The sequence below is a fragment of the Balaenoptera physalus genome, assembly GCF_965194825.1.
Source record: "Balaenoptera physalus genome assembly, chromosome: 10".
NCBI lineage: Eukaryota > Metazoa > Chordata > Mammalia > Artiodactyla > Balaenopteridae > Balaenoptera > Balaenoptera physalus.
The window spans coordinates 98,454,067-98,479,323 of NC_138889.1; the positions used below are offsets into that span (position 1 = coordinate 98,454,067).

The window sequence follows — 25,257 nt, forward strand, 5'->3', positions numbered from 1 at the left end:
TTCTTGGTTTTCATGAATCATTTCCCATCCGGGGGCGTGTGAGAGAAATGGAAACGGCTCTGCCAGCTGGATGACCCGGCGCCAGCCGCAGTGAAACGCCTGTGCCGAGCGAGCCCTGCTTGCATGCTCAGAAGCAAGCACAGGACACCCTGGGATCCCTGAAAGGGCCCCCGAGGGCCGGCTCCTTGCAGCTCTGTTCCTGTGCCTTTGGGTTATGATTTGGAGTAAATGAGCCACAGCAGGTCCTGTGGCTGGAACTTGGCTAAATCTAAATGAATTTGGAATCAAATGGTTATAACCATGACGGACATTCAGGTCTGTTTTGACCTCAGTGGGGGAGTGGTTTAGCAGAGAGACCCCTGTGACCTGCTAGGGTGCTTCTTTGTGGCTCAGCTCTGGGAGTTTGCAGGAATGCTGAATTTTCATAGTCACAGAATACCAGAGCTGGTAAGTTCAAGCCAAAAATCAAATCTAACCACCTCGGGTAAACTGAGGCTCAGAGAGGGGAAGGAATTTATCTCAGGTCAGTGAATCATGGAAGAAGTCAGGCTAATAGTTACTTACTGACTGCTTACCATTTTGCTCACAACAACCCTCTGACTATTATTATCCCCATTTTATGGAGGGGTAACTGAAGGCCCAGAAGGTGAAAATAACTTCCGCAGATGACACAGTTGTATGTGGTGGAGCCATAATTTGTGCCCACTCCAGAGCCCACATTGTTCCTGACTTCTACACCAAGGTGCCTCTTGGAGTTGGTTTATACGGTCGCTGTGAGGTGGTCCTGGAAGCTCCCAGCTCACACTCTCATTTTCTTCTTCCCTCCGCCAAGTGTGCATTGAGCCCCTACCAGGAACCGTTCTGGGCCCTGGGGACTTGGGAGCAGCCAGAGCGGACAGAGGCGGGGGGCCACCGTGGTCCCTCCCCAGCGCCCTCCTCTCACCTGAGGCTGGGTTCTCAGAGGACAGCGTCTACACAGCACTTTGGTCTCTGCCATGCAGGCCACACACTCAGCAGCCCAGCCCAGGCAGGGGACGACCCTGAATGACACGGGCTGGCCGGAGATCTGGAAAGTAAGTGCCTTGCCCATTTGGCCACCATCGCCCAGCTCTGGCAAATTGTTGCCACGTGGGACCCCCTGCTTAGCGTTGCTAGAGCTTCTGGTTTTCCAGAAAAGCTGAACATCCATGTTTTTACACGAAATCTTATGTTTCTTTAAAGTTGGCAACTAAAGCAAAAATAAAAACTGGAAAAAAACCCAGCCACCAGTTTGTAAGCTGTGGATCCTTTCCTCTGCTGCCTCTCTACAGACCTGTCTCTGATAAGAGCAAGTCTTGTTCTAGTAATCCCTCAGGGGCCACCTCTCCTAGGAGGTCCCTTCACTCCCTGACATGGAAGACCCTACCTCACGCTCGACTGCAGTTTATCACCCTCTACACTAGACTGCCACCTTGGAGTAGTGGAAAGGGCATGGGCTTTGACTTGGAGAGTCTCCAGACAGTTACTGTGCATCCTTATTCAAGCCACTTAACCTCTCTGAGCCTCCATTTTCTGTCTGAAAAACAAGTAAAGTAAAACTGTACTCAGTAGATTGTTGAAAGGACTAAATACAATCAGACAGAATTTCAAGTCTAACAGGATTAGGCAAAAGTGGAATTTATGGGCTCCGCAAAGTGAGAAGTCCAGGAGCATCTACAGCTTCAGGCACAGTTGGATCCAGGGCTCACACGGCGTCATCAGGACTCGGTCTATCCTACTCTGCTTTATTCTGTACTGGCTCCATTCATAGGCAGGCTGCCGTGTGTGGTGGCACCGTGGCTGGCTGCCAGCAGATCCGTACTTACGTTCTACATTTTCAGAGTCCCTCTTCCCAGCAGATTCCTCCAAAACCCCAAAACTGCAGCTCATGATTAACTGGGCCCTTTACCCTTCCCTACACCATTCACTGTGATGGGCAGATATAAGCACTGGTGGGTTGGCCTTTGGGCCAACCAATCAGAGTGAAGCATTTTGAAAAGGGGTCTCCCCAAGGACACCAGGGGGCTTGGTGCCAGAAGGGGTAATGGATGCTAGTGGGGAAACCTACAGACATTCTACCCAGGCTGCAGGCCTCACGAGGTCAGGGACCTAGTTCACCCTAGGGTCCCAGCACCTAGGACAGTGCCCGGCACTCCATAGCATGCAAAAGTCAAGAGCGAATAAATGAGTATCCTCCACGGTATGTGTAGAACACCGGGCACAGAGCCTGGCATCAGCCACATCCGTGCCCCTTTTTCCTCCAGGACCAGGATGAAGGTCTTCTGTCCTTGGTCCTTGCCAGGTTCGCCCCCCCCCACCCCCCAACCCCCGCTACGGAGTGTCACGGTTCCACAGTGTCTCCTCCGTGCGGAGCTTGTCAGCCCAGCCGGAGAAGCCCCAGGACACTGTTTGTTCGGTCCAGCTTGACACACAATCATTATAATAATTAGTGATCACAGCGCCTCGCATTCACAGGTGTCCTCCGAAATCATCTCATTCGTTGTTTTCTTCTTTATTGCCTGTGTCCAGATAATTTATGCTTGTTACTGTTTCAAGACTGAGCTGCTGGTAGAGCTTCAGTTTCCTCAAATATAAAACGGGGATAGACTCCACCCTGCAGGTTTGCGAAGAGGATTAAGTGAGATAATAAAAAAGTGGAGCACCTGGCCAAGACCTGGCACAAAGCAGGTGCTCAGGAAGGTCCAGGTTCCCTTTGAATCCCCTCAAACCGAGGTCCTAGTATAAACCCACATGCGTGAGCCTTTGCAGGAGTACGTGGGAAGATAGTTAATTCTTCATAAATGGCCACTAATGGTACCCACACACAGACAGACACACCTACACACACATACATAGTTAGGAAAGAACCCCAGTCTCTTGGTGTGGATGCTACATGTGGCCAAGACTCCATGGATCAGCAAGACAGTTTGTTACCCCCAGCACGGGAGACAGCAGGAGCATGAGCACGGCAGAACCGGTTACTGTGCCCCCAGGTCCCATCGGGTGACACGACGGACCCAGACGGTGACTGTGGGTTACACTGCACTGGAAGAGCTCAGGGCTGAGGGCTCGGCACCTTTTGTAGCAAGCGGTAAAGAAGCTGGTTCCCCTTCCCCGGGGAGCGAGCAGTTGTATGGTAGTATTCATGCTGTGGTCACCATGACCTACTTAGTTACTTGTGTGACTAGCTACAGAAATGGCTCACAGTCAGAGGTCAGAGAATGGTGAGGGCTTGCAGTCTGATAAACTCAGCAGGGGACGCTCAGGACCCATGGCGGACCACCCCTTCCATCTCTCTCTCTCTCTCTCTCTCTCACTCACACACACACACACACACACACACACACACACACACACACCCCTTACTTGTCCAAAGATGGGATGGTGGCCTGGCTGCCTGGTCCCCTGCTGGAGGTGTTCAAGCACGCTCAGTGATGACATACACTGTGGCTTCCAGCCTCTCGCAATTTAGACTAGTGCTTCTCAAACTCAACTCTGCATACAAATCACCGCGGGGAATCTCCTGTTTTAAGGCACACTCAGATTCAGGGGGTCTGGGGTGGAGCTCGGGACTCTGCATTTCTAACAAGTGCCGTGTGGTGGCCCTATTGCTGGTCTGTGGAACACACCAGGAGAAGCAAAGATTTAGGTGACTTTTGAGCTTTCTTTTCATTCTGAGATTCTGGGCAGGACTGGGTGAATAGACAGGCAGTGAGAATGGCAGGGCCGGGTGGAACAAGGAGGAGGGAGGGAGCCGAAGGAGACTGCAGGAGAAGTGAAGGCTGGCACCAGGCCCACGGGGCCCCTGAGGGCCCTGCAGCCCCTCCCTACATGGGCCTTTCCCTCCGGGAGTCGTGCTGTGGACAGTAGGACCCCTTTCCTTGTGGCCAAGACACCGCGTGGTGTTTCACCAGGGTCCTACCTGGCTAAATAGAGGCACCAGCTCCGTCGGTGGGTGGGTCGGGAGGAGTGTAGAGGCGAGAAAGCTAAGAGCACTGTGGAGAGGGGCGGGGAGAACGGAGCTGGGGGAGGGGCTGCCGAGCACAGGCTGGATGGCGGTGGGTTTGTATCTCCCAGAGTCTTCCTCTGGGAGTAGGAGGCAGTAAGATGCGAGAGCACACCTTCCCCAGCCCTGCCCCTTAGGAGGCAGATTGCTTAAAGTCACACCCCTGCAGGTGTGACTTGGGGGCAGATTGCTTAAAGACTGTGTGCCCTCTGCATTAGCATCACAGGGGTAAGGAGCTGGGGACACCAGAGGACATATCTGGTCTCCCAACATCTGCCTGCAAGCAATCAATGCAGGCCGCCTCTGAGTGTCCTTAAATGAATGTACACATCCAGGCCGTTTTCCATCAAGACCTTCCCTTCCTCCTGCTTTGGCATCTGCAAGCGTGGCCTCCCTGAGCCCCTGGTAGCTCAGCCCAGAGACCCTACGCCGCTTGCAGCCTGACCCAGCGCTCCCAGCACAGCCCTTCTCCCCCAGCCTCGTGTGGTTGACTTGGTGCTTGGAATCCTGGAGCCAGGTGGGACTCAGTGAATTTGGACTTCAGGGTCCCCCTCCGTGGGGACAGCAGGTGGCTGGAAGGAGCCCCGACCCCCACCCCGCCCACCCTCCCTCCATCAGCAGATGCAGTCTCCCCTTCTGTTCCACTCGCTGGCATGCTGGGAGGGGAGGTGGCAGGGTAGCCTGGGACTTCTTTTTTAGACTATTAATACTGATATGTACTCTAAAATTTTTTACCCTACAAAAAAGATAGAAGAGTATAATAAACTTCCATGTACCTATCACCCAGCCTCAACAATTGACAACTCCTAGGCATTGCTGATCTATTTTTTTAAATTAGAAATGCGTGGATCTGGTGTAAAATTCAATGAGAATTTTCCTCCCTCAGCCCGCAATCCCAGGAACAGCAGCTGTCATAGCCTAGAGCTATTCCGTGCATACATAAGCACATATGAATGTGTATGTCCTTCTAATTTTATTAAAACGGGGTATGTTTATTTTATGTAACACACATTTATATAGCTTACTCAGTTTGTGTCAGACACCATTCTAGGTAGATAACAAATACTAACTCATTTAATCCTCATAACAGCCTTACCAGGTAGGTGCTATTAATATCTCCAGGTACAGAGAGGTTAAGGAACTCCCCCGACATCACACAGTGGTTGACGCAGTTGGGGGTTGAACCTAGTCAGCCTGGTCTCAAACCACCATTTTCTGCTGCCTCTCAAATTATACAGTCTTCTTTACCAAGATTTTGTTTTCACCATGAATTATGTAATCCATTCAACACGTGTGTATTGTGTGCTTCACTTTGCACCAGGCACTCTCCTAGTGGCAGAGGATACAGCAATGAACAAAACAGATAAATATCTCTGCCTTCCTGGACTTTACATTCTAGTCGGGGAGACAGCCAGCCAGGAATATAAATAAGTACTGCATATATTTGACAGTGAATAGTGCTCTGGAGGAAAATGAAGCAAGGAAGGAGGGGTAGAAAGCGTAAGGGGGCTGCAAGTTTATATAGGTGGCCAGAGAATGTGATATTCAGCAAAGGGCTGAAGGGCGTGAAGGACTGAGCCCTGTGGGTCCCTGGGGGAAGAGCATTCCAGGCAGGGGGAACAGCCAGTGCAAAGGCTCTAGACGAAGCGTGTCTTGTTGCAGGCTGTGCAAGGCAGCCTTTGGGGCTGTGGTGGGCGTGAAGGGGGAGTGGGAAGAGATGAGGTCCAGAGGGAGTGAGGGCAGACTGGGTCCGGCTGGCACGCCACTGAAGAGCTTTGCTGTTTGCTCTGCGTGAGATGGGGCTCTGAGGAGGGTTTTGAGCTGGGGGCCATCTGATCTGACCTAGGCTGTAATGGGTTCACCCTGGCTGTGGGGTGGAGAATGGACAGTAGGGGCAGAGTGGAAGCAGGGGATGGAGTTTGTTCCATCAGTTCCTTCTTTGAAACAGCTGCCTGTTGTATGGATATGCCATCAGTTATTTAACCAACCTCCAGATGGACACGCTCGTTGTTCCTTACAATTCCAGACTGCAGTGAATACCCTTACACATGTGTCTTGGAGAAACTCCTAGAAGTGGAATTGCAGGATCGAAGATTATGTGCATTTTTGAAAGGTTCCCAGTGCCAAACTGCTCTCCCTAGAGGTACCAGTCTTACACTCCCACCAGCAGTGCATGAGAGAGAGAGCTCAGGTTATAGCTGCAGGTCAGATCTTGGGCTTAGGGGAGAGGGGTGGCTGGGGGTGTAATGCTGCAGCCCCTCCCTTTGCCCCTTTGTAGTCCAAGGCACCACTGAGGAGGATGCTTTACAGAGGCACAGCGGAGTTCTGATCCCAGCCCGATTGGACCTGCGGGTAGGTGGAGCCTGCACCTTTGGCAGGGTAGGGTACCGGTGAGGATGGCTGTGGCTGCATGTAACAGAGACCCTGTCCTAGTCAGGCTTGAGTAAAACGAAGTAACAGGAAGTGCAGAAGTAGGGCAGTTTTCAGGACCCGTTGATTTAATGTCTTAACCATGTCATTTAAAGTCCCCGTCTCCGGTATGTTTTCCAATACCGAACAAACCATGCTCTGATACTTCGACACCAACTGAAACTAACTATCCAGAATGAGCACAGATCCCACAGGTTGGGGGCCCACTCCCTCAAGATTGTTCCCACTTCAAACGCCACTTGCAAGTCCTGGGCCACCCATACTTCTGACCAACATAAATCAGGGGTTTCCACGTCCCCCTCCCCAGGTTCTATAACTCCCGAGAACAATTCACAGAACTCAGGAAAGTGCTTTACTTACTATTTTTGGTTTATTATAAAGGATACAACTCAGGAACAGCCAGATGGAAGAGATGCATAGAGCAAGGTATGGGGAGAGGGGCGTGGAGCTTTCATGCCCTTTCCAGACGCGCTACTCTCCCAGCACCTGGATGTGTTCACCAGCCACGAAGCTCTCTGAATCCTAAGAATTTTTATAGAGTTCAGTCTTTACCTCCACCCCCAAGTCAGTGGATGGGACTGAAAGTTCTAACTCTAATCTCTTGGTCTTTCTGGTGATCAGCCCCATCTTAAGTCTATCAAGGGGCCCCATCCTAAGTCACTTCATTAGCATCAACTCAGGTGTGATAGCAAGCGGCTCCCTGTGAATAACAAAAGACACTCCTATTGGGAAATGCTAAGGGTTTTAGGAGCTCTGTTCCAGGAACTGGGGACAAAGACCAGATACATCTATTACTATACCACACCTTTCCGCTGCTCTGCGGAACATCATCCTAAGGGTGATTCCTGCTGGGGTCTTCCGCAGGACGTGGCAGCCATTTGCAACAAAGGCTGCGTGCTTTCCCCCGAGGGTAGGGCAGTAGGTCCAGTGAGGAAGGTGCAGCATCTGAACAAAGTCCAATTCCATTAGGGGGAGGAAAGGGGGAATGGGATCCAGGTAAGCCACTAGCAGTATCTGCTGTAAGAAGAAACTCAGAAAAAAAAGGTGCCATCCTTCACCAGCTTCTCCATTTGACTCACGAACCTTTACACTGTTTCTTCCAACTCCTTATCAAAGTCTTACCATCATGGAGTCAACATAGTACCTCTAAAAGGTTCTGCAGGAGGAACCACCTTGGGAGAATGTGTTCTACAGGCCTTGGCCAGCTGCACCACTGATGCTCAGTGGAAACTGCCGTGCAGGTAAAGGCCTGAAACCAGATCTGCCATGACTGAGGCAGGAGCCTCACCTGGCTGGACCGCAGTTCCCCCAGCTGCAAAATCAAGGGCTGGATGGGGTTGGAGGTCCCGCCATGGGAGTTCCTTGCCCTGAGGGCCCCTGCAGATTTTTTTCTTTGTTATTATTGACATACATATAAAAAATGCACATATTATAAGAGCATGGCTCAATATATTTTCACAAACTTAACACACCCAAGGGGCCAGTACCCAGATCCAGAAATAGAGCATGGCCAGCACCCCAGAACCCCCTTTTCTGCCCATTTCTATCATAATTCTTTGCAGGGATAACCAGTAACCCCTGTAACCACCATAGTTTTGCCTATTTTTAACTATATAAATTAAACCATACGGCATGTACTCTTTGGGGTCTCGTTTCTTTTCTCAGTATTATGACTCATCTATACTAAGCATGCAGTTGTGGTCCAGTCTCACTTCTGCATAGTATTCTATCCACCGAGCTATTTTTTGAACATAGAGCAGTGTAATGGAAATCGCACGGCTCCCTGTAATCAGCAGGACAAGTGAATGAATGTGCTAGATTTCTTTGCTTTTGCTTAGAATGACAGCAAAGAACCCATGTGTTCACCCTGGTTATCACATAACCTGTGTGTATTAGAAAAACTAGGAAAATGAATGAATTATCATACAATACATGCAGTATGTTTGGTAGACAAAATCTTTCAAATGGGAATCAGAAAAAATTAAAACAGAGGTGTTTCATGGTTGAAATATTGGGGCCCTTATTGCTCAACTGGTCGATTGATTGATTCCTTCATTCATCGAATGTGCATCAAGTGACACATATGCCTGGTGTTCAGTCTTTAATTTGGATTCCTCCTTCCTCCCAAATAGTTGGTTAGATCTCAGTATCTACTGACAAGTGGGTAAAGATGGAAGAATCTTAGTTATTATCTTCTCTGGCAATTTCTCAACTAAATGAGTATGAAGAGTTCCTTTAGAAATTTTTTTTTTTTTTATAACAAAGTTTCCATTTCTTTTTTATTTTTTAATTAATTAATTAATTTATTTATTTTTGGCTGTGTTGGGTCTTCGTTTCTGTGCGAGGGCTTTCTCCAGTTGCGGCAAGTGGGGGCCACTCTTCATCGCAGTGCGCGGGCCTCTCACTATCGCGGCCTCTCTTGTTGCGGAGCGCAGGCTCCAGACGCGCAGGCTCAGCAGTTGTGGCTCACGGGCCTAGTTGCTTTGGGGCATGTGGGATCTTCCCAGACCAGGGCTCGAACCCGTGTCCCCTGCATTGGCAGGCAGACTTTCAGCCACTGCGCCGCCAGGGAAGCCCTCTAGAAATTTTTTAAGTGACTTTTTTTCTCTTTAGCAAAAAGAAAACAGAAACTCTCTTTGGCATAAGTCCCGCAACTAACCACTAGTGATATCCCAATATGTATTCTCCCAGATCTGTATGTGCAAATCCGTATAGCTAAATATACATTTTTATATGGAATTATTTTGTATCTATCTTTGCAACTTTCATTTAAAAAAATAGACTTTATTATTATTTTTTTAAATAGATAAATAAATTTATTTATTTATTTGTTTTTTTGGCTGTGTTGGGTCTTCGTTGCTGCACGCAGGCTTTCTCTCTATTTGCAGGGAGCGGGGGCTACTTCTCGTTGCGGTGTGCGGGCTTCTCATTGCGGTGGCTTCTCTTCTTGCAGAGCACGGGCTTTAGGTGCACAGGCTTCAGTAGTTGTGGCTCGCGGGCTCAGTAGTTGTGACTCGCAGGCTCTAGAGCTCAGGCTCAGTAGTTGTGGTGCACAGGCTTAGTTGCTCCGCGGCATGTGGGATCTTCCAGACCAGGGCTCGAACCCGTGTCCCCTGCATTGGCAGGCAGATTCCCAATCACTGCACCACCAGGGAAGTCCCTAGACTTTATTTTTTAGAGCAGTTTTAGGTTCACAGGAAAATCAAGCAGAAAGTAGAGGGTTTCCCTGTGCTCCCTGGCCCCCACCCCCAGAACCTCCCCCACTATGGACAGCAGCATTAGTCAGAGGACTAGCCCAGACTCCAAGAGCTGGGGGTGTGCTTGGACCCATCAGTCCTCAGCTATGTGGCCAGTCCAGTGGCCACTCCAGCAGGCATTCAACTGTTGGTTACACAGTTAAAACCAGAGGCAGGTACATTTGTTACAAATGCTGAACCTACACTGACATCATTATCATCCCAAGGCCACAGTTTACATTAAGGCTCACTGGTGCTTTACATTCTGAGGGTTTGGACAAATGTATAATGACATGTATCCACCATTATAGTATCATACAGAGTAGTTTCACTGCCCTAAAAATCCTCTGTGCTCTGCCTATTCACCCTTCCCACCCTCTTACCCCTGGGAACTACTGATCTTTTTACTCTCTCCATAGTGTTGCCTTCTCCAGAATGTCATAGAGTTAGAATCACACAGGATGTAGCCTTTTCAGATTGGCTTCTTTCACTTCATAACTTTCAGTTTTTCTTTAACAGTATGTTGAGCCTGTGTTTCCGTGTCAATAAATATTCTTCTAAAGCACTGTTAATTGCTGTGTAATATTTCATTGTGTGTTATGTATTAACTTCTCTCCTGTTTTCGAGGTTTAAGTTATTTCCTGTTTTTTGCTACTAAAAATAGTGTTGCAGAGGACAGCCTTGTGGGTAAATCTTTGCACACAACTTAATTATGTCCTTAGGATAAATTCCTAGATTTGGGACTGCTCCTACAAAGGTTTTGCTCATTTCAAGGCGTTTCATATGCATTGCCAAATTGCCCTGCAGAAAGATTACACCGATTTCTATTCTAACTAGTAGGGTATGTAGGGTATTTCCCCCACACACTTGCCAACTCTGACTAATATCAAGATTTTTAATCTTTGCCAATTTAATAGAGGAGAAATGATATTTATTTGTTTTAACTTATATTTATTTGAGTATTAGAGTTTTGTGGTTTTCCATAAAGCATATTGGCCATTTGTCTCTTTTCTTTTGCAGATTGCTTTTTCACGTTCTTTTCCATTTTTTTTTTCCATTGGGATAAGCATCTTTATAGTATAGATTTATTGAAAGTGTTTCTCTATTAAGGGTATTGACTACTCGTGAAGGCCCTCTTTTATTATTATTTTTTAAAATAAATTTATTTATTTATTTATTTATTTATTCTTGGCTGTGTTGGGTCTTCGTTGCTGCGTACAGGCTTTCTCTAGTTGCGGCGAGCGGGGGCTACTCTTCGTTGTGGTGTGTGAGCTTCTCACTGCGGTGGCTTCTCTCGTTGTGGAGCACAGGCTCTAGGTGCGCGGGCTTCAGTAGTTGTGGCATGTGGGCTCAGTAGTTGTGGCTCACGGGCTCTAGAGCGCAGGCTCAGTAGCTGTGGCACACGGGCTTAGTTGCTCCGCGGCATGTGGGATCTTCCCGGACCAGGGCTCGAACCCGTGTCCCCTGCATTGGCAGGCGGATTCTTAACCACTGCACCACCAGGGAAGCCCAAGGCCCTCTTTTAATGTCAAAAAAATTTCACCAACATGCTCACCTGATGTGTGCTACACTTTTAAAATAATAAATAAAATGGACAATAAGAAGAACTAATATCTATAGAGTACCTATTACATGCCAGGCACTATGCTCTGTAAAACAGCCCTATGAGACAGGAGCTGATATCTGTCCCATTGGACAGATGAGAAAACCGAGGTGGAGCAGGTAGTGAATTTTCTCAAGGTTACACAGCTTGTTGAGGGCTGTGCTGGTATCAGTTGGTTAACAAAACACATGGTGCCATAGGGCTTCTATGAATCAATAACAGTGTTAAATAAATTTACTTTTAGTTCCTCACAAAAGTACCTACATACATTTGCAAATCTGTCTTATGCCTCAGTTCAAGGCATATAATCTATTCTTTCCATAGGCAGTGCTTGCTGGACATATAAATCCAACAACTCTCTGTAATAATTCCGTGCTTTCCCCCAATTATCCCCATGGTTTACTGTTAAGAACCATGTTGGAACTTTAGTTTTTCAGGAAGGGGAAACTGAGGCTCAGGGCCAGGCAGGAACTTGCTCAGGATCACCTAAAAAGTTTATGGCACAGGGCCTTCCCTGGTGGCACAGTGGTTAAGAATCCGCCTGCCAATGCAGGGGACACGGGTTCGAGCCCTGGTCCGGGAAGATCCCACATGCGGCCAAGCAACTAAGCCCGTGCGCCACAACTACTCAGCCTGCGCTCTAGAGCCCGGGAGCCACAGCTGCTGAAGCCCGCGCGCCTAGAGCCCGTGCTCCGCAATGAGAAGCCTGAGCACCGCAAGGAAGAGTAGCCCCCGCTCGCTGCAACTAGAGAAAAGCCCGCGCGCAGCAACAAAGACCCAACGCAGCCAAAAATAAATAAATAAATAAAAGTTTATGGCACAGTCAGGACTGAGACCCAAGGCTTGGGATACCCAGCCCAGGTCACTGTGTAACTCGGGCCAGCCCCCTCACTGCGTGTCCCTTTGTTATCGGGGAGACAACACAGAATGCTGTGGGGGTACAAGAGCAGATCTGCCAGATTCTCATGGTGCCAGCCTCTAGGGTACCCAAGTGGGTACAGGCCCCTGGTCCTCTGGCCACACTGGCTGCCGGGCATTCCAGGACCCTGGCAACCTGCCAAGAGTGAAAACAGAGCTGCAGGCTCCTGAGCCGCATTCTGCCCCCTCCTCTTGGGTCTGCATCTCATTGCTGGGTTTGCAACATGCCTAATCTCTGCGGGTGCAGACTCAGAGGAGCCAGCTGAGAGGGAGCATTGCCAGCAGCTTGGAGTCCTCTATGGGGCCTGCTGACCGCCACCCCCCCCTCCCCTAAGCCCCTCTCTGGGCAAGCAGGGCCAGAGCAGTCTGCAGAAACAGTTGCTGGAGCTTCACCTGGCTCGGGCCTTACTGTGCCCGCTGAGCTGGACCTAATGAAGGACACAAGCCCGTGTTCTCCCTCTCTTCCCAAATGGAAGTTCATTCAGTCCTGCCACATCCCATCTTCTCCCTCCCTGCCCCCATGGCCTTCATTACAGACACAGAAAGGAGTTGTAATACACACCAGTTATGTAAGTGAGAGTTGATTCTGGTTCTCCAGGCAGCTGGACCCCTCCAAGAATGAAAAGAACTTAATTGTGCAGCCAGTCAATAAATAGGTATCAAATAATGAGTACTTTGTAACCCATCGTGTTTCCCTTTTTGCCTTAGCTGCCAGGAGGCTCAGAACTGAATGGAAACCTAGATCATTAAACATCTTACCACAGATTCTGGGTATAATTGGCATCACTCCTCTCCATGAGGTCTCTCGTTGTTCAACTGTCCTGTTGAGTATGAGTTTATGTTATAAATCGTCACAATTTTTTTAATGGGATGAAGGTGGGATGTAATTGAAAAATAAGACATGAAAGTAAGTGGCCCACAGACATCTATACTTTGAGATTCAAATGAATGCTTTTTTTTATAAGGGAATGTTTTCCCCAGGGCCATTTAAGACTTAGAAAAATGTCTGTGTGCCTTTTCCCTCTGTCTCTCTGAGTCTCCCTCTCCCTTTCCACCTTCTTTTTTCTCTGATTTCCTCTCCTCTCCCTCTTCCCCTCCAGCCTTTATTCTCTTACTATTGCCTACTTCTCCCTCCTTTCCTTCTCCCCCAGTCTCTCTTCCCTCCATCCCCCCTCTCCTTTCTCTTCCTGCTCACCCCCTTGCCTCTGGCAACCAGTTTACTATTAATATCCCTTACAAACCCTTAGCACTTGGCTCTTTCCAAGACCTTGACCCAGCCTTTGTCTCAGTGATTTCTCTGGGACAATTTTGATTATTTCCATTTTACCAAGGAAGACACTAAGGCCTAGAGAGTTGAAGTCATATGCCCATGGTTGCACAGCTTATGCTTTACACTTATTATCAAATTCAGGCTCTAGGCCTCAGGAGTCTAATTCCATCACACTCTCACTGTCCCTCACTGCCTCTCGGTGCCAGCCTCCCCCACCTTGCCTGGCAGAGGTCACGAGAAAGTACCCCATGAAGAGGGTTCAAAACAATAGCCCACCCACCCTATCTCCCCCTCTGAGGTCTCTTACAGAGTTGAGATACTCAAAGGGGCCAGAAGGACATATTGGTGGGAGACAGTGAGTTATGACATGGGTCATTTGGCCATGAATTCACTTGGTAAATATTTATTGAGAATATGCTATGTGATAGGCAAGGCTGAGACCCGGGTAAGGCAAGCAAGGCGCCTAGGGGTGCAAAAATTGAAGGAGGCACTCAGTCTCAGGTGCCAATCCTGCAAGCTCATGACCCTGAGAATGGGTGCCTCCTTAAAGTTTATGCCCTAGCATATGGCTTGTCTTTCACTTGTTCTGCCCTGACGTCAGGCACTCACTGTTACAAGTGCTGGCCATTCAGTGGTGAGCAAAAAGGCCTGCCCTCTGCCCTTGGGGAGCTTCTAATCTATTATGGGAAACAGATATTCATCAAATAATCATACTAACAGAAGACTGCTCTAAGAGTGACAAGTGCCATGAGGAAAGGGACATGAGAGGGTATTATGGGGGGGGGACAGTGAGGGCTGAAGAATGGGTAGGAGTTTTCCAGGTGTGTTCCAGGTGGAATACACAGCAAGTTCACAGGCCCCCCCCCCCAGCAGGGTGGAGCATGGCATACAGGTGAAGCTGGGGGAGGCCAGAGGGGCTAGAACAGGAGAGCTCAATGCAAAATGGTCCCAAGCGGTCAGTTCCTATTATAGTGCCAGAGTCTGCAAATGATTGACTTAAAATAAGTCCAATCCAAAGGAGAGAATTCAAAGCCTCTCCTTAATGATGCCGCGCATACCCATCTTCTTGATGAGCTTTCTTCAGTGGATGTATAGAGACGGTGCCTAGCTCCCTAGCTCCCTCCAAACATGTCTCTGTCTGTTTAATAGAGCAACGTCTGTGATAGAATCTAATACTTGACACATTTTCCCAATGAAGAAATGGAAGCACAGAGGAGTTAGATAGCCTGCTGCCTAGGTCAGCTCGGGCTGTCATAACAAAATGCCATAAACTGGGTGGCTTACATACCAGACACTTATTTCTCACAGTTCAGGAGGCTGGGAAGTCTAAGATCAAGGTGCTGGCTAATTTGGTTCCTGGTGAAGGCTCTCTTCCTGGCTTGCAGACTGTTGCCTTCCTACTGTCCTCACCTGGTGGAGAGAGAGGGGGCGCTCTGGTGTCTCTTCCCCTTCTTTAAGGGCACCAGCCCTATTAGATTGGGGCCCCATCCTTATGACCTCATTTAACCTTTATCACCCCCTCACAGGCCCTGTCTCCAAATACAGGCATACTGTGGGTTAGGGCATCCAACATAGGGATTATGGATTTTTTTTTTTCCTGGGGGGGCACATACAAACATTCAGTCCTTAACACCTGCCCAGGGTCACATAGCCAATAGCTGGCGTTTGAACACAAGCAGTGGGCTCGGGGAGCCCAGGCTCCTAAACTCTAGACCAACTGCCTCAGGATGTGTTGCCTGTAAATGTTGTCCATGCGGTTGAGAAGTGCTCCTTAGGGCAGGGGTGTTCAGTGACCGTTTATAAATCCCCTGGATCCTGCCCCCACCTGGCAGCTGCACCTATGGGTTGAGTCCTGAACCCACCCCAGGGTGATTCGGGTGATCCTTCTAGAAGAAGACTGGGCTGAGGGTGTGGCATGAAAGTGAACCAGTCCTGAAACAAAACGCTTACATTTCGGGGTCCTGCTGTTTTCCATTTACTCAGAGGAGGCCCTAGGCTCCAGTGCAGACTTCGCCAGGAATGGGCTGCGTGACCTTGGGCGAGTCACTGGATGTCTTCCAGCCCTAGGTTCCTGCCTCGCTGACCCCCAACCCCTGCCCACCTCACGGGTGGCTGGGGGGCCATTTCGTGGGCTATGAGGTCAGCCAAGCACCAACCTTGGGGCCCCTCGCAGACGCCGGTCCCCACCCTAGGCCGCGCAGGTGGGGAAGGGCGGGCTTGCGGTGCGTGGCCGGCGACTTGGGTGGCGGTGGCGCTCTGGCCGCGCCGCAGGCCGCGCTGCCGCCGTGCCGAGTGGGCTGCGGAGGCTGGGAGGGCGCGCGGTGGGCCGCGGGGCCCAGCCTCCCCGGCGCTATCATCCTCACCAGACGCCCGCGAGGCGCCCCCCGGCCCGCGTGGGGGACGAGACCCGCGGGAGGGGCTGGAATTCCTCCCAGGCGGGGCCCCCTCCCGCCGCCCCTCCCGGGCGCCCGCTTCCTCCCGCTCCCCGCGCGCCCCCCTCCCGGCCGCCAGCCAACTGCGTGCCCCCGGGGCCGGCAAGAAGCCACATGCCCCCGCAAGGAATGCCGGGCCTGGCGGGCGGGGGGCGGGCGCTGGGCAGGGCCGGGCTGGGCAGGGAGCGCCCCGCCGGGAAGGTTGGTGAGAGGGAGAGAGCGAGCCCGCGCCCTCCCCGGCCCCCCGCGCCGCCCCTGCTCCCGGCCGGTGCGCCGTGCCGGCCGGATCTCGGGATCTCACACTTTCCCAGCCGGACACGCAGCCGGGATGACCCGCGGGCTTCAGGAGCAGGGGGTTCCCGGGGGCGGGGGCGGGGGGAGCTGGGGCGGGGCTTCTCGGCCCGGCCCGGGCCTCCCCCGCCCCCCTCCGCGCGCCCCCAGTCCCCGCCGGCTCGGAGAAGGGGGCAGGCCGTCACGTTTCCCCACACCCCTCCCCGCTGCCGGCGGCTTTGGGGCCCCGGTGGGGAGCAGGGGGCTGATTAGCCGAGGAGCAGGGGTGTGGCCAGCGGGGCCCCGGGTAGTGAGTCACACACGCTGCTCGCCCAGTCCGGGGGCCGAGCGCGCTCCCAGCCCGAGCTGAGCGCTGTACTGGCCCGAAGAGTGTCCCCGGGCTTGGCATGAGGACCCTGGGGTGCCAAGGGAGGGGCTGAAGCCCAGCGCGGTGGTGGAGGAGGGCGGTAAGCTGCGGGCTAGGGAGACTCCCCTAGAGAGAGCTGGGTGGGGCCTGGAGTCAGGGCCGGCCCACACGGGGACCCCCAGGCCCCGCCTGTACCTGCTCTGAGCTGGCAAAGCGAGCCTGGCTGCATTCCCTGGCAGCCCCTGGGTGAGGGGCTGTGCAGCCAGGCGCTCAGGGCCCATTTCATCTGCCTGCCCCCTTTGGCCCCAGCTGGACTTGAGTCGATCCCTCCCCTGCTCCCCATTGCAGAGTTCTGTGCAGAGGCTCCTGTGGGTCCCTCATACCCTTTGCCCTTTGGTCTTGGGGTCCAGGCTGTGCTTCCCAGCCCTGCCTCCTGGCCTGAGCTACTCCCGGCCCCTGACCCCATGGGGCTGGTGGCTCCAGTCGTCCCCAGGACCAGCCCGGGATAGAAATGGCATTTCCTCTTGGCCGGGCTACAGCTGTTTTTGTTGTCTGTGTTCTCAAGCGCTTCCTCTGGGGATGGCAGGGGGGGTAACCAGGCTCCAGGAGACCCCCGCTTGCCCTCTCTGCCACTCACCCCTCTTCCCCTGTCTCTTTGATCCTCTTCCTGTGCTGGTCCCGCCTTCGCGTCCCCAGGACAGAATGACTGAGAACATGAAGGAGTGCTTGGCGCAGACCAAGGCGGCCGTGGGGGAGATGGTGACAGTGGTGAAGACAGAGGTCTGCTCACCGCTCCGCGACCAGGAGTATGGCCAACCCTGGTGAGGCCCCAATGTGGGGACAGGCGAGGGAGGAGGGGGGGCATTGCTGGGCTGGGTTGATGGGGGACCCTGGGAAGACATCCCATGCTTTACTCATCTTCCATACTCTGCTCTGGGCAACTCCTAGGACCAGGGGTGAGCACAGGCTCTAGAAAAACCCAAGCAGTGGCCCAAGAAGGCCTGAACCCAGGTCTCAGGACTCCTACCTTTCCACTACCCACTGCACTGAACAAGCAGGTGGGCTGGGGTTCCTCCACCTGCCTCACATCTGGCCACGTCCTTGGTTTCCCTGCCCACCAGCCTCTCACTCTGATCGCTTTGTGCTTTCTCTACTGGCCCCTGTCCTGGCCAGCTCTAGGAGACCAGACCCCTCCGCCATGGAAGTGGAGCCCAGGAAACTGAAGGGGAAGCGTGACCTCATCATGCCCAAAAGCTTCCAGCAAGTGGACTTCTGGTGTAAGTGGAGCTTGGGGCTACTCCTGGCCACTCCGCGTGCCCTTCACCCCCCCACCCCCCATCCCATCTCTGCTTAGGGAATTTGCAGTGAGAATACTGAAGATAGGCACTCACCTATTATGTGCCAGACACAGGTCCAGGCCTCAGTTAATCCTCACCATTAGCCACTGAGGTGTCCATTATTTGGTCCCATTTTCCAGGGGAGGACACTGAGACTTGGTGAGGGTTAAGTACCGCCTGCGTCAGGTCCCACAGCTCACAGAGGCACAGCTGCAATTCAAACCCAGACCTATTGGACTCCAGTCATGATCTTTCTTCTATTTTTTCAAACTGACTTCCTTGGTGTTGGTGGGTGTGTCCTTTGAGTCCCCAGGGAGGGGAATGAGTTATCACTACTGAAGACTCAGGGGCCTGTGACTGGCTGGGGTGGAGCCAGGGCTGGGACTCCCAAGTCCCATGCTGTGTACTTTCCACTGGCTTACGCTGACCCCCATGGAGGGTGGGCCTCCCATCAGCCCCTCAGCCACCTCCGTGGGGGTCCTACCTCCCAACTGAGGCTCTCTTTCCTCTTTCCATCCCTCCAGTCTGCGAGTCCTGCCAGGAGTACTTTGTGGATGAGTGCCCGAACCACGGTCCCCCGGTGTTTGTGTCCGACACGCCGGTGCCTGTGGGCATCCCAGACCGGGCGGCCCTCACCATCCCCCAGGGCATGGAGGTGGTCAAGGAAGCCAGTGGGGAGAATGACGTGCGTTGCATAAATGAGGTCATCCCCAAGGGCCACATCTTCGGCCCCTATGAGGGGCAGCTCTCCACCCAGGACAAATCAGCTGGCTTCTTCTCGTGGCTGGTGAGTGTCTCCCGGGCTGTGCCTCGGAAAAGGGTGCCACGAACATGGAAGGAAACCAGCAGGGGGAGCCATACGCTGGCCCAGCCTGGCCCAGAGCTTTTCCGCCATCACTCCTGGACACGTGGATGATGGATCTGGCTGTCCCCTTGCCCCTGTGACCCTTGGTGGCCGAGGGCCATGCGGAGCAGCCCCATCTGGCGGTAGTCAACAGAATCAGTGGTGGGGCAGTTTCTCCATAAGTCCTCATGCGTGTGTCTGGCAGCCCATTCTATGACACTTATGAAGGGTTTTCCCCAGCCCTCCTCTGGCGTGGGTGACCTGGAGCTGGGGACTGTGGCGATGCATAGCATGACGTTCAGCTAAAAAAGCAGTAATACCCAATGCTAGAGGCAAAGCTTCCAACAAGACAGGCACGGTCCCTGCCCTCTGCGAGTGGACAGTCTGGTGGGGAGCACAGGCAGTGAACAAATACATGCACACGTGACAGTTGCTTCTGAAGGGGGAACACGGGACGCTCTGGGTACGCAGGGAGATGGCAGCGTTCACAGAGCTCTGGGACTTGGGGCCTGGAGCCTGAGTTCATCATGTCAGCCAGGTTTGCTAATTACTATCTAATGTGACCTTGGATGAGTCATTGAACCTCTCTGTGCCAGGATAATCATAGCTGATGGTGAAGATGAAATGAGTTAATGCTGCAAAGTTCTTAGAATGGTGCTTGCCTTTAGTAAGCACGCAGTGACTGTCAGCTATTATTGTTGTTCTTGGCCTACTTGAGGGGTTTGGGCAAGATTTCCTCTGGTCTGAGACTTGCAGAATGAGTAGCAGTTAGTAGAAGGGGGATGGAAAAATGCTCCGTGTAGGCAGAACAGCTGAGAGAGAGGAACCTCAAGAAGTCTGGGGTGGGGGGGGTGGCAGCAGCAGTGAGCCTGAGAGGCAGAGCAGCGAGAGCTGGCAGGAGAGGGAGGTGGGAGCCAGATCGTGCTGTGTTTCATAGGCCATGACAAGTGCATGCTTCATCCTGTGGGCCACGGGAAGCCATTGGAACGTTTCAAGCAGAGGTGTGACATGGTAGGTTGCAGAATGGAGAATTGGGATTCTAGGTAAAAGGCTGGAGTGAGGGTTCACATCTGGAATGATGGTGGCTTAAACTCAAGTGCTAGAGGTGGGCACATTTGAGAGAGATTTAGGGGGGAGAATCCCCAAGACTCGTTGATAGACAGGATGTGAAGGTGAGGAAGAGGGATTTTCAGATTCGAAAAGGAAGGATTACCAATGATGACTTTCAGGCACCAAACTTGAACACGGATAGGGGGACATGGGACAGTAGAGAGAGCCAGGCTGGGGGTAGGAAGATGATTCATTTATCATTAAATAAACACCTCTTGAAGGTCCGCTTTGTGCCAAGCACTGGGCTGGCTCTGGGGACGCAATGGTGGACCAGATCAGACATCAGTCCTGCCCTCATAGAATTTACTGTGGGGAAGATGGAAGGAATTAAAGAATGAGATAAGCATCAATAAATGTAACATTATGGCTCTGAAAGGTAATGGAGAGACAGTGGGGCTAGGAGAAAAGTGATCAACCAAGGGATTTGATGGGGCCAGAAGTCGGGGAAGGCTTCCTAATAGTTGAGCTGTGATTGAAGGAAGAGAATTCCCACCAGGTGATGATGGGTGAGGGGCATCAAGATGGATGGAAGAACATGAGCAAAGGTCCTGTGGCAGAAGAGAGCACAGTACGTTTGAGCAACTGGGAGGTCAGTGTGCCTGGAGTGCAGCAAACATGGGCCTGGAGAAGACAGCGGCTCGGTCATGTAGGGCCCAGTGGGCCAAGCTGGGACTTCCGTTCTCCATTTTAAGAACAGCGAAAAGCTTTCATTTATGTTTTGAAAGGGTGACTTTGGCTGCAGGCTGGAGAACTGATGGGGTAGAGACATTGGTCAAGAATGGATGTCTGCACCCCAGTCAGAGGGCTGTGTTTGTTCTTGAAGTTGGTGACGGTGGAGGGTTGAGCTAGGGTGGGGCAGAGACATGGAGACAAGTGAACTGGTTTGTGAACTGTTTCAGAGATGAAAGAGATTTGACTTGGGAAGAGACCTATTGGCCCAAGTAAGGGAGAGGGAAGTGTCGTGAACAACTCCTGCAGCGTTCCTCTCCCTACAGGTCAGGAATGGTGAATTTCTGTGAGAAATGGGGAATGCCAGAAGGGGACTGGGTTGAGGGGAAGATCCTGATTTGGGTTTTGGGCTTGTTGAGTTTGGAGAGATGCCTTGGATATATATCTTGTTGAGTGAGGCCAAGATATCCAAGTAGTGATATCAACTAGGCAGCTTTATATATACGGGTTCAGAGCTTGGAAAGGACGTCTGGAGATGTTACTTCATGAGTCACCTGTGCATAGGTGATCAGTGGGGCCAGAGGGCTGGAGGGCAGCCCCCAGGGAGAATGGGCTGAGCGAGAGGTAGAGCAGCCTAAGGACTAAGCTTTGAGGAACTTCAACGGTGAGCGGTCCAGAAGGGGAGTTTGATCCTGCAGGGGAGACAGAGCAAGAGTGGCCTGAGGTGGGAAGGCCAGAATGTCCAACAATGTCCAACTCTGCTGAGAAGCCAAGCAAGAGAAGGGCTCGAAAGCGTTTGCTGGATTTAGTGCCAGGGAAGTCATTGGTGACTTTAGCAAGAGCTGTTACTATAAGCCAGTGGTTGTTAACCTGGGGCAGTTTATACCCCCCGCCCCCTTTCTGGGGTAGTTGGAAATGTCTGGAGATTTTTTTTTTTTGCCATCACCACTGAAGATGGAGATATGCTACTGGCATCTAGAAGTAAGAGGCCAGGGATGCTGGTAAACCGTTTATAATACATAGGACAGCCTCCTACAACAAAGAATGATCTGGCCTCAGTTGTCAACAGTACCAGGGCTGAGAAATCCTGCAGAAGAGTAATGAGATGGGAACCTCATTGGAATGGAGGTGACTGGTATAGTCACTTCTCAGAAGTTTGATTAGAAATAAGTGGAGGAGAGAGGAAGGGTGATGGCTGAGGGAAGACTGGGGTCAAGGGAGTTTGTTAATGAGACATTAACTTCCTTAAAAAACCCAATGGAGGGAGTCCAGCTGAAGAAATGATTGAATATACAGTAGAGATAAGGCGTGATGGGTAAGCTTTTATATTACCTAAGAAGGTTCACATGGAGACACTGGCTGTAGAAAGGAGGTGGGCCAACATTTTTTCTGTCCCTGGAGGGATATCCTAGAGATTTGGAGCAGGTGAAGGGAGGTAACTATAGTAGGCCAAACAATGGCTCTCCAAAGATGGCCATGTCCAGATCCCTGGAACTTGTGAATGTGTTATCTTATATGGTAAAAGGAACTTTGCACATGTGATCAAGTTGAGGATCTTGAGATGGAGAAATTATCCTGGCTTATCGGGGTGGGACCAATGCAGTTACAAGCATCTTTATAAGAGGGAGGCAGGAGAGTTAGAGTCAGAAAGAAAAGATTGGAAGACCCTATGCTGCTGGCCTTGAAGATGGAGAAGGAGCCAGGAGCCAAGGCATGCAGAGTCTACAAAAGGCCAGGAAACGGATTCTTCCTTCAAGCCACCTGAAAAAAACTCAGCCCTGCCAACACCTTGATTTTAGGAATCCTTACTTCCAGAAAAGGAAGACAATAAATTTGTGTTGTTTTAAGCCACTGTGTTTGTGGCCGTTTGTTATAGCAGTAGTAGGACACTAATCCAGTGGGCTTATGTGTTTGGGGGGACATCTGCTAAAATGTGCAGAGAGATGGAGAGAGGTAGCCTGAGACTGAGGAGAAGGCGAGTTCAGGTTGGGTAGGGTAGAGATGGAGGTGCCCTCGAGATGCCCAGGTGGCGCTGTCCCGAGGCACGTCGGTGTGTGTGGGTCTGCAGCCGAGGGCAGATGCCTGGGTATGGAGGGAAAACCAAGCGTATAAATGTATGCAGCTGAAGCCCTGGGAAGGGTTGAGCAGTGGGGTCAGTGCTGCAGAGGGCGAGAAGCTTGAGGATCGAGAGCCCATTGGCACACAGGTCTTGGCGTCCTTGGCAGGGGCAGTTTCATGGGTGGAAGCCACATTGCTGTGGATTGAGATGTGAGTGGGAGGTGAGGAGGGGGAGCCAGCAAGGGTGATTGGCTTGTTTTCAAAGTCTGGCTGCTCATTGAGCAATTATTATATGCCAGGTGTATACCACATTCTCCCACAAAACAGTCCCGCAGGTGGAGGTGGTTGCCTTTCTCGTTCAGATAAGGGAACCCAGGACTGAAGAGGTCAAGCAAGCAGCCCCAACTCCCATAGCTAGTACCTGACAGACCTTGGGTTCCTTCAAAGACAGCATCCCTCCGTGATGCCTGGGGCTTTAAGGAGTTCCATCGTGGGGAGACATGCCTAAGGAGGGGGAGCAGTGAATGTGGTTATGTGTCCAAATTCAATCTATCCTCACAGACACAGAGCAACTCCCATGCACTGGGCACTGAGCAGGAAGTTCTGGAGGTAACACAAATACATGAAGTTTGCCCTCTGTATTTATAGAGCCTTTGGTTCAGCCACAGGGAGGGGGGACCGAGGTAGATGGGAAGGGAGGAGGCCTATTCCCAGCCCAGAGTGTTGCTGGTGATTGTGGTGCTGCAGTAGGTTGTAAGGGTAGGGAGAAGGGGAGTTGGCTGGGCAAATGGGGGATGGGTTTTGAAGGATGGGTAGGAGTTCAGCGGAGGAGGCTGATGCCTTCTCAGCCTGCGGGAAAATCCCAGGGGAGAAAATTTAGTGTCATGCCCAGGGAAGGGCTAGTAGGATCCCCTTCTTTCCCACCACAGTCTACCCCTTGGGACAGCCCAGCCGGGAAAGCTTGGAGTCTCTAAAGCAGGTAGCTTCCCCAGGTTCGTGGTCTGGCATGGGTCCGGGTCCGGAGAAAAGGGATAATAGGAAGCTCTGGAGTTTGCAGTGTGGTCATAGACCAGCTCCATCTGGTCCTGGCCTGTTGTTCAGGGGCAGGGCCAGAGGCAGCAATGTTGCTTCCTTGGAGGTTCCTTCCACGGGCCTCTGAGCTGCGGCATGCGCATGTTTGCAGGGACAGTATGGCTGGAGGTCGCAGGACCACGTGGAGGCTTTGACCTTTGTGATGCAGAGAAGTGGGAGGCGTTGAAGCCTGTGTGTGTGTGTGTCTGTGTGTCTGTCCTCAGTTGGGGCCTCACCTGGGGCAAAGCAGGAATGAGGAACAGCTCTGCCTGCTCAGACGATGGGTTGGCTGAATGGTGCGAGAGGGGGAAAGGTGGGCTGAACCACGGCCCTGACTTTGGACCAGGATCCGGAAACTCCACATCCTAAATAAACTGCATTCATCTGTCAAATCCTGTCCCAAAGCTATACTTGTCTGTTCTTGACCTTCTGCCTGCCTTCCAAAGCTCTGGCCTCCGTCCAACACAACACATTTCCTTCCACAACTCAGTCTGTAGAGTCTCCTCCAGCAGAAACGATGGTGGTGCTATAAGGATAAGCATAGCCGTTAATGTTTATTGATTGCCTACTACGTGTCTGGGTCTGTACTCAGCACTTCACGGGATGATCTCATTTGATCCTAGCGATGCCCCTGTGAAGCAGGTATTGTTCTATCCATTGCACAGCTGAGAAAACTGAGGCCCAGAGAGGATGAGTCATTCTGCACAAAGCTAAACAGCTAGTGAGTAGCTGAGCTGGGGTTCAAACCTGGGCAGTCTGCCTCCAGAACCCACCTTCTCATTCGGCCTCCTGGTTCTCTCCACCTCCCTTACTTGTCAGGCCTATGCCTACCTCCTGGCCTTGGTTGACTCTGTTCCACTCATCCTTCCTGCCCAGTACAAGGTCCCTCTCCATCTCCCCTCAACCTGGAGGAAAGCTGGTCCCACTGTGTACAGTGTGCTGCAGGGACAGAGCCTGGGTTTAGATGAACCAAATGGCCATTTCCACTTTGCATCTCTCCTTGATGGCCTGGCCTCCTTGGAAGGAGTTTTGCTCTCACTTCTGACTGTTTAGAAAAGAAATTCCCCTTCCTCTGCTTACTCATCTCACTGGAAATCATAGACTCCATAAGTCATTGCCAAGGTTGCCAGGCTGCCCTCAGGCACTGCAGGCCAGAGACGACGCTGCAGGCATGAGATGCTTGGGGAGCGCCAGGCAGCCATATGGTTTGGTAAAGAGGCAGAGAAAGAGGAGGCCAGCACAGGGTTTCTGTTTCAGTTTTTCACTGAGACCCAGTCTCGTTCCAGAAGGGATTTAGGGCAGCCTAGCAGCATATATCAAATATAACATGATAGCATATTAAAACTGAGAGAGACAGAAGAAAGAAAAACAAGGGTGGAGACCCTAAGTGGAGCCAGGAATGAGGCTAAAAATGCATACCATAATGACCTGTGTGTGCACTTTTAGCTATAGAAGGTCCAAATCCGGCAGCCACTGGGGAAAGGCAAGCCTGCTTAGCTACCGGTGCTTTCTGGCCATAACTCGAGAAGTCCCAGGTAGCTCCCAAGGAGGTCTCCTTTTCCGGGTAGAGACTGGATGGGAGATTTCCCAGGCCTCCTTATAAAGAGGACACTGTGTG

General features: G+C 51.6%; 1 protein-coding gene and 1 long non-coding RNA gene across 7 annotated transcripts in view; one reads left to right on the forward strand and one right to left on the reverse strand.

The window, feature by feature from the left end:
• The window catches only part of PRDM11 (PR/SET domain 11), an 89,198-nt gene that overhangs the window by 17,283 nt on the left and 46,658 nt on the right, over positions 1–25,257 (forward strand). Inside the window, exons 1-5 of one of the 5 annotated variants that reach the window (XM_082410412.1) lie at positions 14,810–14,890; positions 15,982–16,114; positions 17,247–17,371; positions 17,724–17,827; positions 18,412–18,674. In XM_082410412.1, coding sequence (XP_082266538.1) covers positions 16,028–16,114; positions 17,247–17,371; positions 17,724–17,827; positions 18,412–18,674 — 579 coding nt within the window. In that variant the 5' untranslated portion in view covers positions 14,810–14,890; positions 15,982–16,027. The other 4 variants (XM_082410416.1, XM_082410414.1, XM_082410413.1 and 1 more) reach the window with 4 other exon arrangements.
• LOC309636894 lies at positions 9,036–15,967 on the reverse strand. 2 transcript variants are annotated; one of them, XR_014250283.1, is made up of 4 exons: positions 15,638–15,967; positions 14,770–14,891; positions 12,971–13,032; positions 9,036–9,619 (listed from the first exon to the last, which is right to left on the reverse strand). It is a non-coding gene; the product is annotated as an uncharacterized lncRNA (long non-coding RNA). The 2 variants fall into 2 exon arrangements; XR_014250284.1 differs by having other exon boundaries at positions 15,432–15,967.